This window comes from Protobothrops mucrosquamatus, unplaced genomic scaffold (genome assembly GCF_001527695.2).
Source record: "Protobothrops mucrosquamatus isolate PMUCROS unplaced genomic scaffold, P.Mucros_1.0 scaffold2033, whole genome shotgun sequence".
Classification (NCBI taxonomy): domain Eukaryota; kingdom Metazoa; phylum Chordata; class Lepidosauria; order Squamata; family Viperidae; genus Protobothrops; species Protobothrops mucrosquamatus.
This window is the reverse complement of record NW_015388141.1, coordinates 97,357-111,083: the sequence shown is the minus strand read 5'-3', so window position 1 is coordinate 111,083 and position 13,727 is coordinate 97,357. Positions and strand designations below refer to the sequence as shown.

General features: G+C 39.7%; 1 protein-coding gene across 1 annotated transcript; it reads left to right on the top strand.

Moving 5' to 3' along the window:
* Nucleotides 1-1,974: 1,974 nt before the first annotated feature.
* On the top strand, nt 1,975-10,703 carry E2F6 (E2F transcription factor 6). Its single transcript, XM_015823891.1, has 6 exons — nt 1,975-2,095; nt 5,259-5,475; nt 7,045-7,203; nt 7,363-7,477; nt 8,117-8,257; nt 9,936-10,703. Exons 2-5 carry the CDS (start codon nt 5,264-5,266, stop codon nt 8,240-8,242), a joined length of 612 nt encoding a protein of 203 aa, XP_015679377.1. The 5' UTR covers nt 1,975-2,095; nt 5,259-5,263; the 3' UTR covers nt 8,243-8,257; nt 9,936-10,703.
* The last annotated feature ends 3,024 nt before the right edge of the window (nt 10,704-13,727 follow it).

Sequence of the window (13,727 nt, the reverse complement as noted above, 5' to 3'; positions counted from 1 at the left end):
GGGGTGTACAAAAGGACAATAGGGGGATGGCTCTTCATTGCCATACACAAAGAACAGGAAACTTAAGTCAAGGAGGTACTAATTCAAGGTAAGCTTAACAGGAGAAATGAAACTTAAGTCAGGAAACGAAACCTAAGGCAGGCAGGTAAGCTTTTCAGGAGAAACGAAACTTAAGTCAGGAACCAAATGGATGCAACATGCCATAATTCATTGCAGACATCCATAGCTGACCTATAGTAAACAATTTTTTGGAGTCATGTTTGTCTTTGTGATGCTGAACAGTACATCTTTTGATTCTAAGTCCATTTTCTTTGTGTTAATTTCACTGCATTTTCAATTAACCTTGTGAACTCTCAAGCTTCTTCCATTATATATTCAAGATGGACAGTATTTAATATTTGTTATGTATATGTAGGGGTGTGGGTCTATACATATGTTGTACATAGTATGTTTAGGTGTGTGTCATGTGTTTCTCTTTTGAGAGCGGGCAACTAAATTTCATTTTTGAGGTGTGCCATTGTGCCTACAGTAAAAACATGACAATAAAGGTTATCTTATCATTTGAAAACATTATGCTCGCTTGTACCTCACTATGATGCAGTGACAGTCTGGCATGAGGAGGGGGAATGAAGGGAAGGGGTTGTTTATGAGAAAACAAAAGTAGAAGCCACCTCAAGACCTCACTCAAAGGTCACCCAGCTGGGAGACTGAGGGAGTCAGAATGACCCTTATGGAAACATCTTGCAGGAACTTGATTGATGGGCAGCGAGATGCAGAGGGGAAAAGTAGAACTTAGTGATTTTGGTGTGCGAATCTCAGTTTTGGCTTTGCATTATTGCTTTACACTTGATCTCTAATAAAATTATACCTTTCTCAACAAATGGAGACAAGGATTGTTTTTTACTTAGCGATTTTTTAAGCTGTGACAGGCCTGACAGGATTCAAGAGCTGAGTGTGGTGCAATGGGTTGAGTGCCCATTACTTGCCCCTGCTTCTGCCAACCTAGCAGTTTGAAAGCATGCAAATGTGAGTAGATAAATAGGTACCACTTTGGTAGGAAGGTAACAGCACTCCATGCACTTGTCCTATAGTCATGTTAGCCACGGAAGAGGCTTCTGACAGCACTGGCTCCCTCAGTTAGGAAACGGAGATCACTTATCTAGCATGGGCAAATGAAATGTTTGCAAGAAAACAACCAAGCTCAGGGAGCACCAAGTACCCTGAGTTACAAGCATTCTCCTTTATTCAAAAGTCTTTTGATTCTAAGTCCATTTTCTTGGTCCAAAAGTCAAAACGAAACAAAACACTGCATCCCCAATAACAAATGAAATAAGTTCATTTCCAAACATCATTTGCTGCAATCTTTATTACCGGTTAAGACCTGTAAGCAAAGCAAAAAAAAATAAAAATGCAAGTAACATATTTAAAGAATTTCTAAAAAAAAAAATTGAAAACAAACAAAAGGAATTTTAAACCCTAATAAAAAGGGCATTCTAGAAGCAATTCTCCCGTGAGAAACCTTGAAAACTCCAACTTGGAGAGTCCCGCAGGCAAAACGGGGGGGCGGCGGCCGCAACCCCCAGACCCGAGCAGATCCTCCGGCCCATCGCATACCACCCTGAGCGGCTTCTCGACGCCGCCTGAGCCGAAGACCAAGGTCGGAAGAGGGGCCCTCAGCTCCTCCCGCTTTGCCCTGAACAAGACGGAGGCTCGGCTCGGCTCCGCTTCGGGGTTCAAACTCCCAGCGGCGCATTTGCCCCCTTCGCGTTTTCGCCTGGAGAACCGGGACTTCCGCTCGGGATCCTGGAAGCGGCGCGGGGCCCAAGGCAGGCGCTATAAAGCGGCTGCAGCCCAGCCGGGGCGGTTCCCCGGAAGAGAAGCGGGCGGCGCTTTGCTGTCTCTCCCTTCCACACACCCTCCCTCTCTCCCCCCCCCATTGAAGCAAAGAAAGAAGCGCTTTTTTTTTCTTCTACCGGGCCGCTGCCGAGGGAGAAGCTGGACCAAGATGGCCGCCCTGACGTTGGGCCGGACCCCGGAGTGAGCGTAGGAGCAGCGGCAGCTGCGACTCCAGTCGCCGGCCTTGAATTTGCTGCCAGTGAGTGAGGCGGCGGGGGTGGGCCAAAGCAGCCCGCGGGACTTCTGAAGGCCTTGGCGCGGATAGGAGAAGGAACGGCGAAGGCGGCCTCTTCCGCTTCTCTTTAAAGGGCCTTGAGGACGAGATTGGGAAGTGGAGTTCCCCGGGAATTTCAGGCGACCGTCTGAATCCCGTTCGCGCTTTCTGGGGGGGGGGGTTTCCCCAGTTCGTCCCGAAGCTCGCAGTCGCCTGCGAGCCTTGGCGGTCCTCGGTGGGATAGGGGTCCGCCCTCGGGAAGATGCAGGTGAAATGCATGAAGACTTTCGGTTGACGTTATGAGCCGGGCTTAATTCCCAGCGCTCCAAAAACGTTGGTCGTGTTGCTACGCAGTACAGGTAGTCCTCGACTTAGCAACGGTTCGTTTAGTGGCAGTTCAAAGTTACAGCGGCGCTGAAAAAGTGACTTCTGACCGTTTTTCACATTGACCCCCCCCGTTGCAGCATTTTTGATCACGGTGATCAAAATTGGGACCACTTGGCAACTCGCTTGTATTTATGAAGGCTGCAGTGTCGTGTGACCTTCCAACAAGCAAAGTCGGTGGGGAAGCCAGATTCATTTAACAACCCTGCTACTAACAACTGTCATGGTTCACTTAATACAGTGGTTCTCAACCTGTGGGTCGGGACCCCATTTGGGGTCGATCGACCATTTCACGGGGGTCGCCAAGCAAGCCTGTCCGCCATTTTTTTTGTCCGCCATATTTTTCCCCCTTTTCCGGCGGGTGCCTTACCTCCCTTGGGCTGGGCCAGCTGGTGGTCGGCCTGCTCCGTCTCTGCCGCTTGCCAGCTACGCCTCGGTCGGCGCAGGGGGCGGAACCACGCATGCGCGGCGCTCCCGGGCAGGGGAAGTCCTCGACTTACGACCGGTTGGGTAGTCCTCGACTTATGACCGGTTTAGTCCTTGACTTATGACCGGTTTAGTCCTTGACTTACGACCGGTTTAGTCCTCGACTTACGACCGGTTGGGGTCGCGGCATTAAAAAGGTTGAGAACCACTGACTTAATAACTCTGACAAGAAAGGTTATAAAAGGGACAAAACTAACTTAACAAATGCCTCACTTAGCAACATAAATTTTAGGCTCAATTGTGGTTATAAGCCGAGGGCTACCTGTACTGGCTGCCATGATGCCGAATTTTGTGACTGGAGGCATGCTGCAATAGTTGTTAAGTCCAAGGACTGGTCATAAGTCAGTTTTTTCAGTGCCATCCTTGCTATTGTAATGCTATTGTGGAGCCTTTTAATGAATTTAATGGGTTGTGGGTGGCATGTTTTTAACCGCCATTTAAATCTCTAATACTGTGGGAGATGCTAAGAGATGAAATCTTTTTTTCTTTTTTTTTTACTCCAAGCCCAGTTTTTAATTCCTGAGTTGCCTTCTATGAAGAGGTTAGCATTTTGTGTTGAGATTAGTCTAGGATCTGCAAACCAATGCCTTTTTGTTTTTATATACCGTATTTTTTAATAATACATTTATATGGTGGCTTATCTCACTGAACATGACTGGGCTGTATACAACTAATGATTTATTGCTTATATCCTACCTTTCTGGAAGTTATCCAATTAGGAAGAAATAAAATGAATGAATGAATGGGACAGGTAATCTTTTGGGGGACATTAGATATTTAATCATATAGTGTTTTGAAGGGACGTTGGAGGACCTCTTACTTCGAGCTAATAGCAATAATTACAATAATTATGACATAATTATGTCAAGGGAAAATGTTGTTATGCTGTTTTTAAAATCTCTCTTCTCACCAAACACATCACATTTGCTGTAAGATTATTCACATAGCCAGACTATCACAAGATCAGCAGTGTTTATTGAATTTGCATACAGCATCGTTCTTTTTTGCTCTTAAATACAGTACTAATACACTTCATAGGCACATATAAAAATTGAAGATGAAGTAAGTTGGTTTTTGCTAGCCATAAAATCGTGAAGGCATAGCCTTTGCAAAAGTTAAAAATTCTTATTTATTTTCTCATTAACATTTTCTGGAAACGTTTTTGAGTTGATAAATTTCATCTTATTTACACTAGCACATTCAGAATCTCCTCCATGTAAAAGTAATTGTAAATATTTAAAAACAAAGAGGGAGAAGTGAATGTTGCTGCAGTTGGCCAGTCTTGCACATAGAAATGCAGAGCTGGATGATGTGCTTGTATCCCAGCTAGCAAAACCCTTTTTGCCTTCATCCATTTCTTCCATCAGGAGAAAAATATTCTGAGGAAGTAGAGAAACAGCTTTCCTTGTTTTGTCCTAAGCAGAGCAATTTTTTTTCTATAGGGCAGAGTGAGGTGTCTGGGTTGTCACTTTTGCCCTGGAGGGACCCTGGAGCAGATACCTAACACTGTGAGACTTCATCTTACATTAAACAACCTCAACCACCTCATGCTTTCTGTCAAGAGGGAATGTGGAGAGTACCTGAATCAAACTGCCCTTGTAGCCATCCCTAGTAGAATACCCATCAAGAGTTTGTCCCATGCATTCCCCCTTCTGAAGAAGCAATGAGTGCCTGAGACACAGTCCTATTTCAGGAGTTCAAGCCACCCATAAGTTCACTTCTCAACTCAGAGAAATGAAAGAGGAACACAGCCAAAGGGAAGAGGAGTCAAGATGAGGAATGGAATTCAAGTTAGGATCATATGAGTGGAATTTCCTCCTCCGTGAACATGAGTTGAATCGTGCAGGAGTACTCCTATGTTATTCTTTACCAGAGTAGGAAAGGAAACATGCACAGTATTTGAAAAAAATGCAGAATGAGCCAATAAGGACAGTAGTGACCATTCCTGCCCATACTATAATATGGTAATATTGGATCAGGAATGTCAGTAAGCAGCACCTCTTTTTAGCACAGCACAAGTTTGAGTGTGCCAGTAATTGAAAGTATTTTATATATATGCCTCCATATGAATTTGGAGTTTTTTTTAATCTGAAAGATAATGTATCTGGTTTAAGGAATGAACTTTTTAAAGGCAATGGAAATACGTTTCATTATTGAACTGGTGCCTGTTAGATAGGGTGATTAGCTCAAAAGCTCTGGATGACAAATGTGAGAAGTTTTCCATGTTACAACCCTGCTGCAATGGGTTAATCTGTACTTTTTATTTAAACCTATGCAGAATCAATGAAAGGCAGAAAGCCCCGTTATGATGGATCTCTGGTTCAGCTGACCAGAAGATTCATGGATCTTGTCAAAGCTGCTCCACACGGAGTCCTTGATTTGAATGAAGTATCTCGTTTGCTAGGAGTACGGAAACGAAGAGTATATGATATTACCAATGTATTGGATGGAATACATCTCGTTCAGAAAAGATCCAAGAATCATATCCAATGGGTGTAAGTTGACTGTTTTTTTTTTAACTTTTGTGCTTGAGATCCTAGATATTTAAACATGATGTAGCAAAAACACATTATTTCAAACTGTTAATTATTAAGAATGTGATACAATCTGGAAGGTTTCTTGGACACAAATTCATTATTTTAAATTAATAGCCTTGTTCACTACCTCTGCTATGGATAGAAGGATATGGGGTTGACCAAAGATTTCTACAATTATATATGTAAATATTTGAGCTTAGTCTAAGCATCCTAATACTGTAATATGAGTATCAAGCTATTGAGACAGAGACACTTTCTTGCTTCAGCTCTTACCACAATAGAATCTCAAGTGGAAAGAATCTGTAATAATGATGCAGGGCTTCTTATATATAAATATTATTAATGTAATACTTGTAAAGATCTTATATTGTGTAAACATGTACACAACAATATATATACAACTTGATCTAATAAAAATGTCCGTTTACACTGCTTAAGTCTGTACAAGAATAGACTATTAGTATGTATCTTAGTGCCATGAAATGTGTAGCTGCCAGTGATACCTGATTTTAGACGTTCAGACAACCTGTGCCCTGTTGGGTCATTGTTTCAGAGATATTTCATTACCTAAACAGTGAAATGGCCAAGAGAAGGCAAAAAGCAGCAGGAGTGGGAATGACTACCGACTTCCTGATGGTTTCCCCATTGAGTTTCCTTGTGGGAAGCTGGCAGGAAGCACTGGAAATTCTCCCCTTCCATTCCCTTTCTTTCCCTCCCTCCCTTCTTTTCTTCCCCCACTTCTCTCCCTCCCTGTCATTGTTTTCTTTCCTTCCTTCCTTCTTCCTTCTCTTCTAGAATTCCTTCTGGCTTCCCCATTTACTTTGTTTCTGAGAATTTTGCAGTGAGAAAGTGGGGAAGCCAGCAGGAAGTTGCAAGTCCAAGGCCAACAGACAGATAAGTGGTTGCTACCAGGTGGGGGAGAGGGCGAGAGAATGCACAGGGGTGAGGGTCGGGAATGATAGTAGGGAGGTGTACGAGTCAGGGAGCATGTGCAAGGGGAAAGTGCAGGTCAGGAAGATGACAGGGAGTTGCAGGGATGTGCAAGAGGTGCTGCATGGGTTAGGAGACGAAATTGGGAGGGCAGTTGAGGCCAGGAAGGGTGTGTGGGGTTCATTCCTCGTTCTTCCCACCCTTTCCTACTTCTTTTCCCAGAAGGCAGGTATGTAGGTTCTACTCAGTGGGGAAGGGAGGAAGGGATTATGTGAGTGTCTAGGAAGCTGTCACAGAATATTGAAAATGAGGATTGTGTGACCCCAGCAACCCGGCAGCACTGAAACAGCCATAGCTTTCCCAAATATCATTTCCTCAGGAGTAAAGAGTCCCAGCATTCTATAAGTTAGCCCATTTGAGGTATCTTTGTCGACAAAGTTGTGATGTACCATTTTGCCCAGTTCACGATTAGTAGTATATAGATATTTTTTATGCTCTCATTAAAAATGATTTTGGTATTGATAAATGATGCAATGCTACCTATATCTTTAAACTTAAACCTTAAAACTTCTATCTTTTTTTTTTAAATTATCTTAGGGGTTCAGATATTAAGCATATTACTAAACGAACACCAGAGCAACAGAAGTTAAGAGATGAACTCCGTGATTTGACAACAGTGGAAGCAGCAATGGATGAATTAATCAAAGATTGTGCTCATCAGTTGTTTGACTTAACAGACGATAAAGAAAATGCAAAATATCCTTTTCCCTTAATATTGGCAAATATTCTGAGTTGCTGGAATTGAACAATATTAGGTTTTTGTGTAATTATAATATTTTAATAATCACATTGTATATATTAAAAGTAAGCAATACTTTCTACTACTGCTGTTAAAATTTCTTAACTGTTGCATACATTAGCTTATGTGAACTATCAAGATATCCATAACATTCAGACATTTCAAGAACAGATTATTATTGCAATTAAGGCTCCAGAAGGAACCAGAATGGACATACCCCCTCCTAAAGAAGTAGGTACTTCCTGACTTGATTTGAAATTTCTGGGATTTGATTGGATGCATAGCTCTACAAAAGATCTACCTACAAAGATCAACAGTGAAGTTTTCATTTTTATTTTAAATGTCACAGAAGGAGATTTGTCACATATACTGTACTTGTAAATTAGCATACTGATTGAAAATTTAACTATAGCTTAGGCTGCCAGTTTCTTCTACATGGAAATGAAATTACGCACATTTTTGGTTTCTCACTCTAAAATACCTCATTCTGAAGTTTCAGAGGTGTCAGCTAATTTCATTAGGATCAAACTGTAATGATTTGAAATGAAAATGACTTCGGCCCACTGATCTTAAGCAAAAACGCTTAACGAGAAGCTTATGAAGAGACTGGGAAACACATACATACCCCATTGCTAGTTTCAGAGTTCAAAGAGATATAACAGTTAGCAGCATAAGATATTTGGGACTCTTCCTGAAGTGCTTACCTGGAAATTCTTGTTACATTCTGGGGAATTCGAACACTTTCCTGTGAATATGCTGGCATCCTTTGAGTTTTGAAATACAACAAAAACTGTGCACCCTTCATGTATTAAAATATTTGCCATGCTGCAATTTGTCCCTTAATCTTTAAAACATATTGGTATTTTTCAGGACTGCATAGAAGTACATGTTAGAAGCACAAAAGGCCCCATTGACGTTTACATATGTGAGGTGTCCTTGGATAATCCAGACATTAAAGCTGAAAATACAGATCAACTTTCATGCGAAAGACAATAGGCTGATTTGCTGGAGGTAAATACCATACTGGAAGACAGAAAGATTAAGGACTTGAAAGCAGAATAAAAGATGGCTCATATTAAACAATGTAGGAAATGCTAAACATAGAGTAGGGGAGAAAGTGTTGGTAATTAAAGAGAGCAAAGAAAAAAAGTACTGAACTGAAAAGAGATCAGTAGAGATGTGTGAAAAGAAGTAGGCTGAAGGTAAGGAGTCTAATGTCAAGAAATATTAAGAGTAGGTACAATTCCAAGGCCACATCCAACTCCCCTCTTTTTATTAAAATTAAGATGGGATTCACATTTTGATGGAAGTCCTACAAAAAAGCAAAATGTTTATATTAGCTTCTCATAACTAGAGCATTTTGCCTTTTTCTTGAGAGTGTGTTGGAACTGCATGTTGCAATCTGATAGTATTCTCTCAGGATAAAAAAAAAATCCAAGTTGGAAACAAAGGCTGAGTGAACTTTTCTAGCCATTTGTAACCTTATTACAAAAAAATATCACACTATAATTTATATCAGTGGTTCTCAAATCTGCGGTCTGCGGACCCATGGGGGGCTGCAATGCGAACGCTTAAAATAAATGTTATGATTTGACTCTGAGTTAAGTCTTGGGGGGGAGGTCCGTGGTCATGATCTGTGGCCGCAAAAGGTATTTAAAGGAGGTCCATGGTGAAGAAAACATTGATAACCACTGATTTCAGTGGCACCACTGAGTTGTTAATAGGTCTCCCCAAGGTCCATTGTTAAGGGAGGGTGGGAAAGTTTGCATTCTTGAACAGGTAGTCCTCAACTTATAACAGTTGTAGATGCAGCTCAGTTCCTGAGTATCTGAAATGCAGTCACAGGTCCACAGGGAAGGCAGTCATCAGAGCTAGGTCGTAAATGTCTTTTGGAGGGTCTATCATAACTGAGCAGTCACAAAATGACTGGTCATAAGTTAAGACTATTTGTTTTGGTGTTGAGTTTTGGTGCTTCAAACAGATAAATTTTATGGGACATTAACTCTACAAATGAACTTGCTTTCTCTCATTCCCACCTAAGAAAAGACTATCTTTATTCTTGAATATTGAATTTGTGGTGATTGCATTAAACGTTTTAATAAAGCTAGTGATTTGTTTGTTTGAAAGCATATGATACAGTTTAATTGTATGTTCATCATTCATGCACATTATTTTAGTTGATCTAAAGTAAGAGTTCCCTTATATCCCATTTCTAAATATATGTATACAATGCATATGGGAATGCAATGGGAATGAGATACTTAAGTAAAACAGAAAGAGATAATATAAAATGAATGGAGAATGATTGGTTGATTGATTGATTGATTGATTGATTGAAGATTGTGTACAAAAGCGAATGAGTAAAATTTGTCTGGTCATATAGAGTGAATGAATGTGGATTGGATCACTAACCTAGAGTTATTCAGATGAAATAGGCAGTCATAGAAATTGAATTGATAATAATCACAGAAGAAGGAGAAATATTTTTTGTTTATTTTTGTTAATCTCCTGCCTTTTTCTTACAACTTCTCACCTTGTTTTGTACTTTCATAACTTTGCTTTCCTAAGCAGAAGTACCATGATAGATATATATTCATGTATTGAGATTATTGCATTACTGTGGTTAAATACTTCTCCAGTATATGATCCTATTCTAAAATAATATATGTCTTAATTTTAACTTTTGCAGTGAATCACACGAAGAATGAAAGAAAAAATGAATGATTTGATTTCTAAGCTTCAGATTCAAGGATTTTCCAGGATTTAAATCACTATGGGCGAATGCAGGTGTTCCTTTTAATTTTGTTTTTTAAAAAGAATGAAATCGTGGACACTTCACCCGAGAACCTGCTTCCTGTTTCAGACCTTTCCAATGGCATAAAAGAGAAGAATCAAATGAACATCTTTCTTTTAATCCTCTATATCAGATTCAAGATTTATTTACCCTGGAAAAGTGACAGTTAGTTAATACACAAATGCAGACACACATACTAAGGAATACAGCTTAAGTAAGTCAGGCTTAAGTTTTACAAAAGTGGCTTAGGTTTGTCTTCCGATGCAAGGTTCATAAGTCCACATAGTAACCGCCGTAATTTATTTCATGTAAGTGGCTTCTTTTGCAGCTCAGTGAATAATAGCATTTGGATTACTTTTATTGCTCTTTCAAAAGATAGCTGTTTGGAACTGAAGAAATGTATTTACAGTTGCTGCACAACAGTTGCTCCAAAGTTGTTTTGAACATGGAATAAAATGTAAAAATCCAAAAGGGGAAATGTTTTGTACAAGAAAACTAGACTACGTGAAATAAGGTTTTAAAAAACAAGTCCGTAGAAATTGAAATTGCATGGACCCAGCTTGTATACATCATGTTTAAATGGTCATTAAAAGAGAATTAGGGAGGCAGAACTGCACTCCTGAATTTGTACAGCAAATAATAAATGTGTAAATATGAAAAGAATCAAATCCTTTTGTCTTCTGTAATTGAAAGTTTTTAAGTCAAAACTTAGCGTTTGTATTTACAGTACATTTATGCTGCAGTCTTACCAGTTAATAGCTTTAAAACTGAACTGAATTACCAACTCAGTTGTGAATGTCCATGCAGCTGCTGAAATCTTGGCTGTCTTGAGTGACAGAGTCAAGAGAGGCTATTGAATCCAACCCCTGCTTAATGCGGAAATCCAAAGAGGTTGTGGGTCTCGACACATCTAGTAAAGGAGAATGCATGATCTTGGGGTGGGGGGAATGATTCCACTGTGAACTGTTTTTGCAGGTCAGACATTTGTTTATTTGTTTTCCTACTGAGTCATAATCTGCCTTCAATCCATTATTTTAGATCTGGCACTCTGGAATGAGTGGGACCATGTTTTGATTTTCCACCTGACATCTTTTCAAGGATTTGAAGAGTGTTGACATAATAGTAGACAGTTTCAAAATTCTTTATGCAGTAATATATTTAATGCAGTTTATTAAAAATGACACAAAGCTAGTTAATACAGTTTGTTAAAAATGACACAAAAGAAAACCTGTACCACAAAAATAGTTGTCGGGGGCTTTTTAAATAGCAGTATAAATAATTTTATCATCGTGGAGCCCATCTTCCTCTTCCACGTCCACTTAACTGGCTCTCTCTTCTTGGATTTGACTTTTGGTTCAACACTCACCAGCAGAGTATCAAAGGAAAAATTGTCAGAATAAAATATCTGATATTCCCTTGAATACTCAAAGTCTCCAATTGGACAGATTTTCTTTTCTGCAAATTGATTTTTACAACTTTTAAGATGGGTATTGAAAAACTAGCTGGGTGTCTTTGGGCCACTTGTTCACTCTCAGCCCAGCCCACCTCATAGGTTTGTGGGGAAATGAGGAGGAAGAAGTATGAGATAGATTAGCCACCTTGAGTTACTCATGAAAAAAAGGAAGAATAAAATTAAGCATAAAATCCATGCTGACATCCTGTTCAATGTACCCGTTCAATGTATCAATTCATTAGTCTCAGTTCATGACTCATAAGAAATTGCACAAGTTTTACGGTGGCAAGGCAAACAGGTTCAACTTGAAGTGGCTAAATCAGACTACTAGCCTTGATAATTAGAAGCCAAAGATATGTAAGGAAGGAATGATAAAAAAAATTGAGCTTGGCACAACAGCTGGACTGCTTCCATGATGAAGAGAGGCTATTGGCATGTTGACAGAGGGCTCAGTGAATGGCCCAAAGCACCATTAGAATGCATAGCATGCTAAAACTTTCTTAGAATAATTGGAAATCTTGAATTTCCATGTTCAATTGAGGTTAGCAAAAAAAAAGAATGATGTATCTATTCTGAAATAATTGGTAATGGGATGAAATCTATTGCCTTGCATCCTGACAGTTTGTCGAAAATATTTGCTGGTTATACCTATGTCATAATTGTTAGGGATGGCATAGTTCCACTCACTCTGTGTATATACTATTTGCATTATCCTAATGAGAGGTTAGACAGCTAGTTTAGTATAGAATGTAAGGCATCATCGAGCTAGAAATCAGGAGACTGAGTTCCAGTTCTGCCTTAGACTAAAGCTAATTGGGTGATTTTGGGCCAGCCACTTTCTCTCAGCCCTAGGAAGGAGACAACAACCAACCACTTATGAAAAACCTTGTGAAGAAAACTGAACACTTGTCCAGGAGACTCTCAAAATCAGGCAGAAAAAAAAGAATCCAAGATGATAAATTTGCATTTTAATTTTAATTTCCCACTAGAGGGCAGTGATTACATTCCCTAACAACCTCTCAGTTCCTTATAGGGGACTCAACAGAGCTGCTCACTTGCAATCTCAACATGTCAATTGACATCCGTGTCTCACTAAGCTCAGTAGATCCTATTCCCCAGTAGATCCCAACCAACTTGCATTTCCTCACTGTCAAGGGTGGGCTAAGCCCATGTAAATGCTATTTGTAACCCTATTCAGGCATCCTATTGACGCCAAGAAAAACATTTTTCTCATACAAAAAGTAGACAAAATTGTTTCTTAGAAGCATTCTGGACATGAGAGAGTTTTATTCGTCCCTTGTAGAACATAACAATCCAGGAAAAAAAAAGAACTATTACAGATACTGTTTTTTAAAAAATCCATTTTATAGCTACCTTGAGGAAATGTCAAAATAACTTTTCAGGCAAAAATATAAATCAATATGCATATACATTCATACGTGTAAGTAATATGATTCACAACAAATTTACCACTTATCTTTGTCCAACTGGAAGAATTCACACATGATGTTAAGCCAAAATTGCTCCTAACTTCAATTCCAATTTCACATTCTGGCTCCTGCATTCTGAAAGGGCGCTGTTGCCTTCTGCCTAATGGTTCTTGTTTGGCAATGCTATAAGACAGTGAACTACTCAGTCCCTTACCAGGTTAATACACCAACTGAATCAAGATCCTAGCTTTTGTCTTCTTTACTACCTCAAGGGTTGGTGTTATCAGATCCAGTTACAGGAGCAAGCCATTATTCAGATTCAGATGTAAGATTTAAGTTTTTTTCCTTGTAAATTTCTGGTGAGTGTTTATGTTCATCTATGACTGTAATAAAGATTGGTTTTGATCTGGTTAGTTTTAATTGAATTGAAGTGGTATCTAAGAACGGCAGTTTGGGAGCAGGGTGGCATTCCATGGATGCAAAGAACCTGGGTATGTTAAGCCTGAGAAAAGTGTAATATAAGTCTCTCTCTCTCTCTCTCTCTCTCTCTCTCTCTCTCTCTCTCTCTCTCTCTCTCACACACACACACACACACACACACNAAAAAAGAATGATGTATCTATTCTGAAATAATTGGTAATGGGATGAAATCTATTGCCTTGCATCCTGACAGTTTGTCGAAAATATTTGCTGGTTATACCTATGTCATAATTGTTAGGGATGGCATAGTTCCACTCACTCTGTGTATATACTATTTGCATTATCCTAATGAGAGGTTAGACAGCTAGTTTAGTATAGAATTTA

Coding starts and splice junctions, on each gene's coding strand:
- E2F6 (XM_015823891.1), top strand. CDS start 5,264: ATGAAAGGCAGAAAGCCCCGTTATGATGGATCTCTGGTTCAGCTGACC. Junction 7,204..7,362: donor GACGATAAAGAAAATGCAAA/ATATCCTTTTCC, acceptor ACTGTTGCATAC/ATTAGCTTATGTGAACTATC. Junction 7,478..8,116: donor ACATACCCCCTCCTAAAGAA/GTAGGTACTTCC, acceptor GGTATTTTTCAG/GACTGCATAGAAGTACATGT.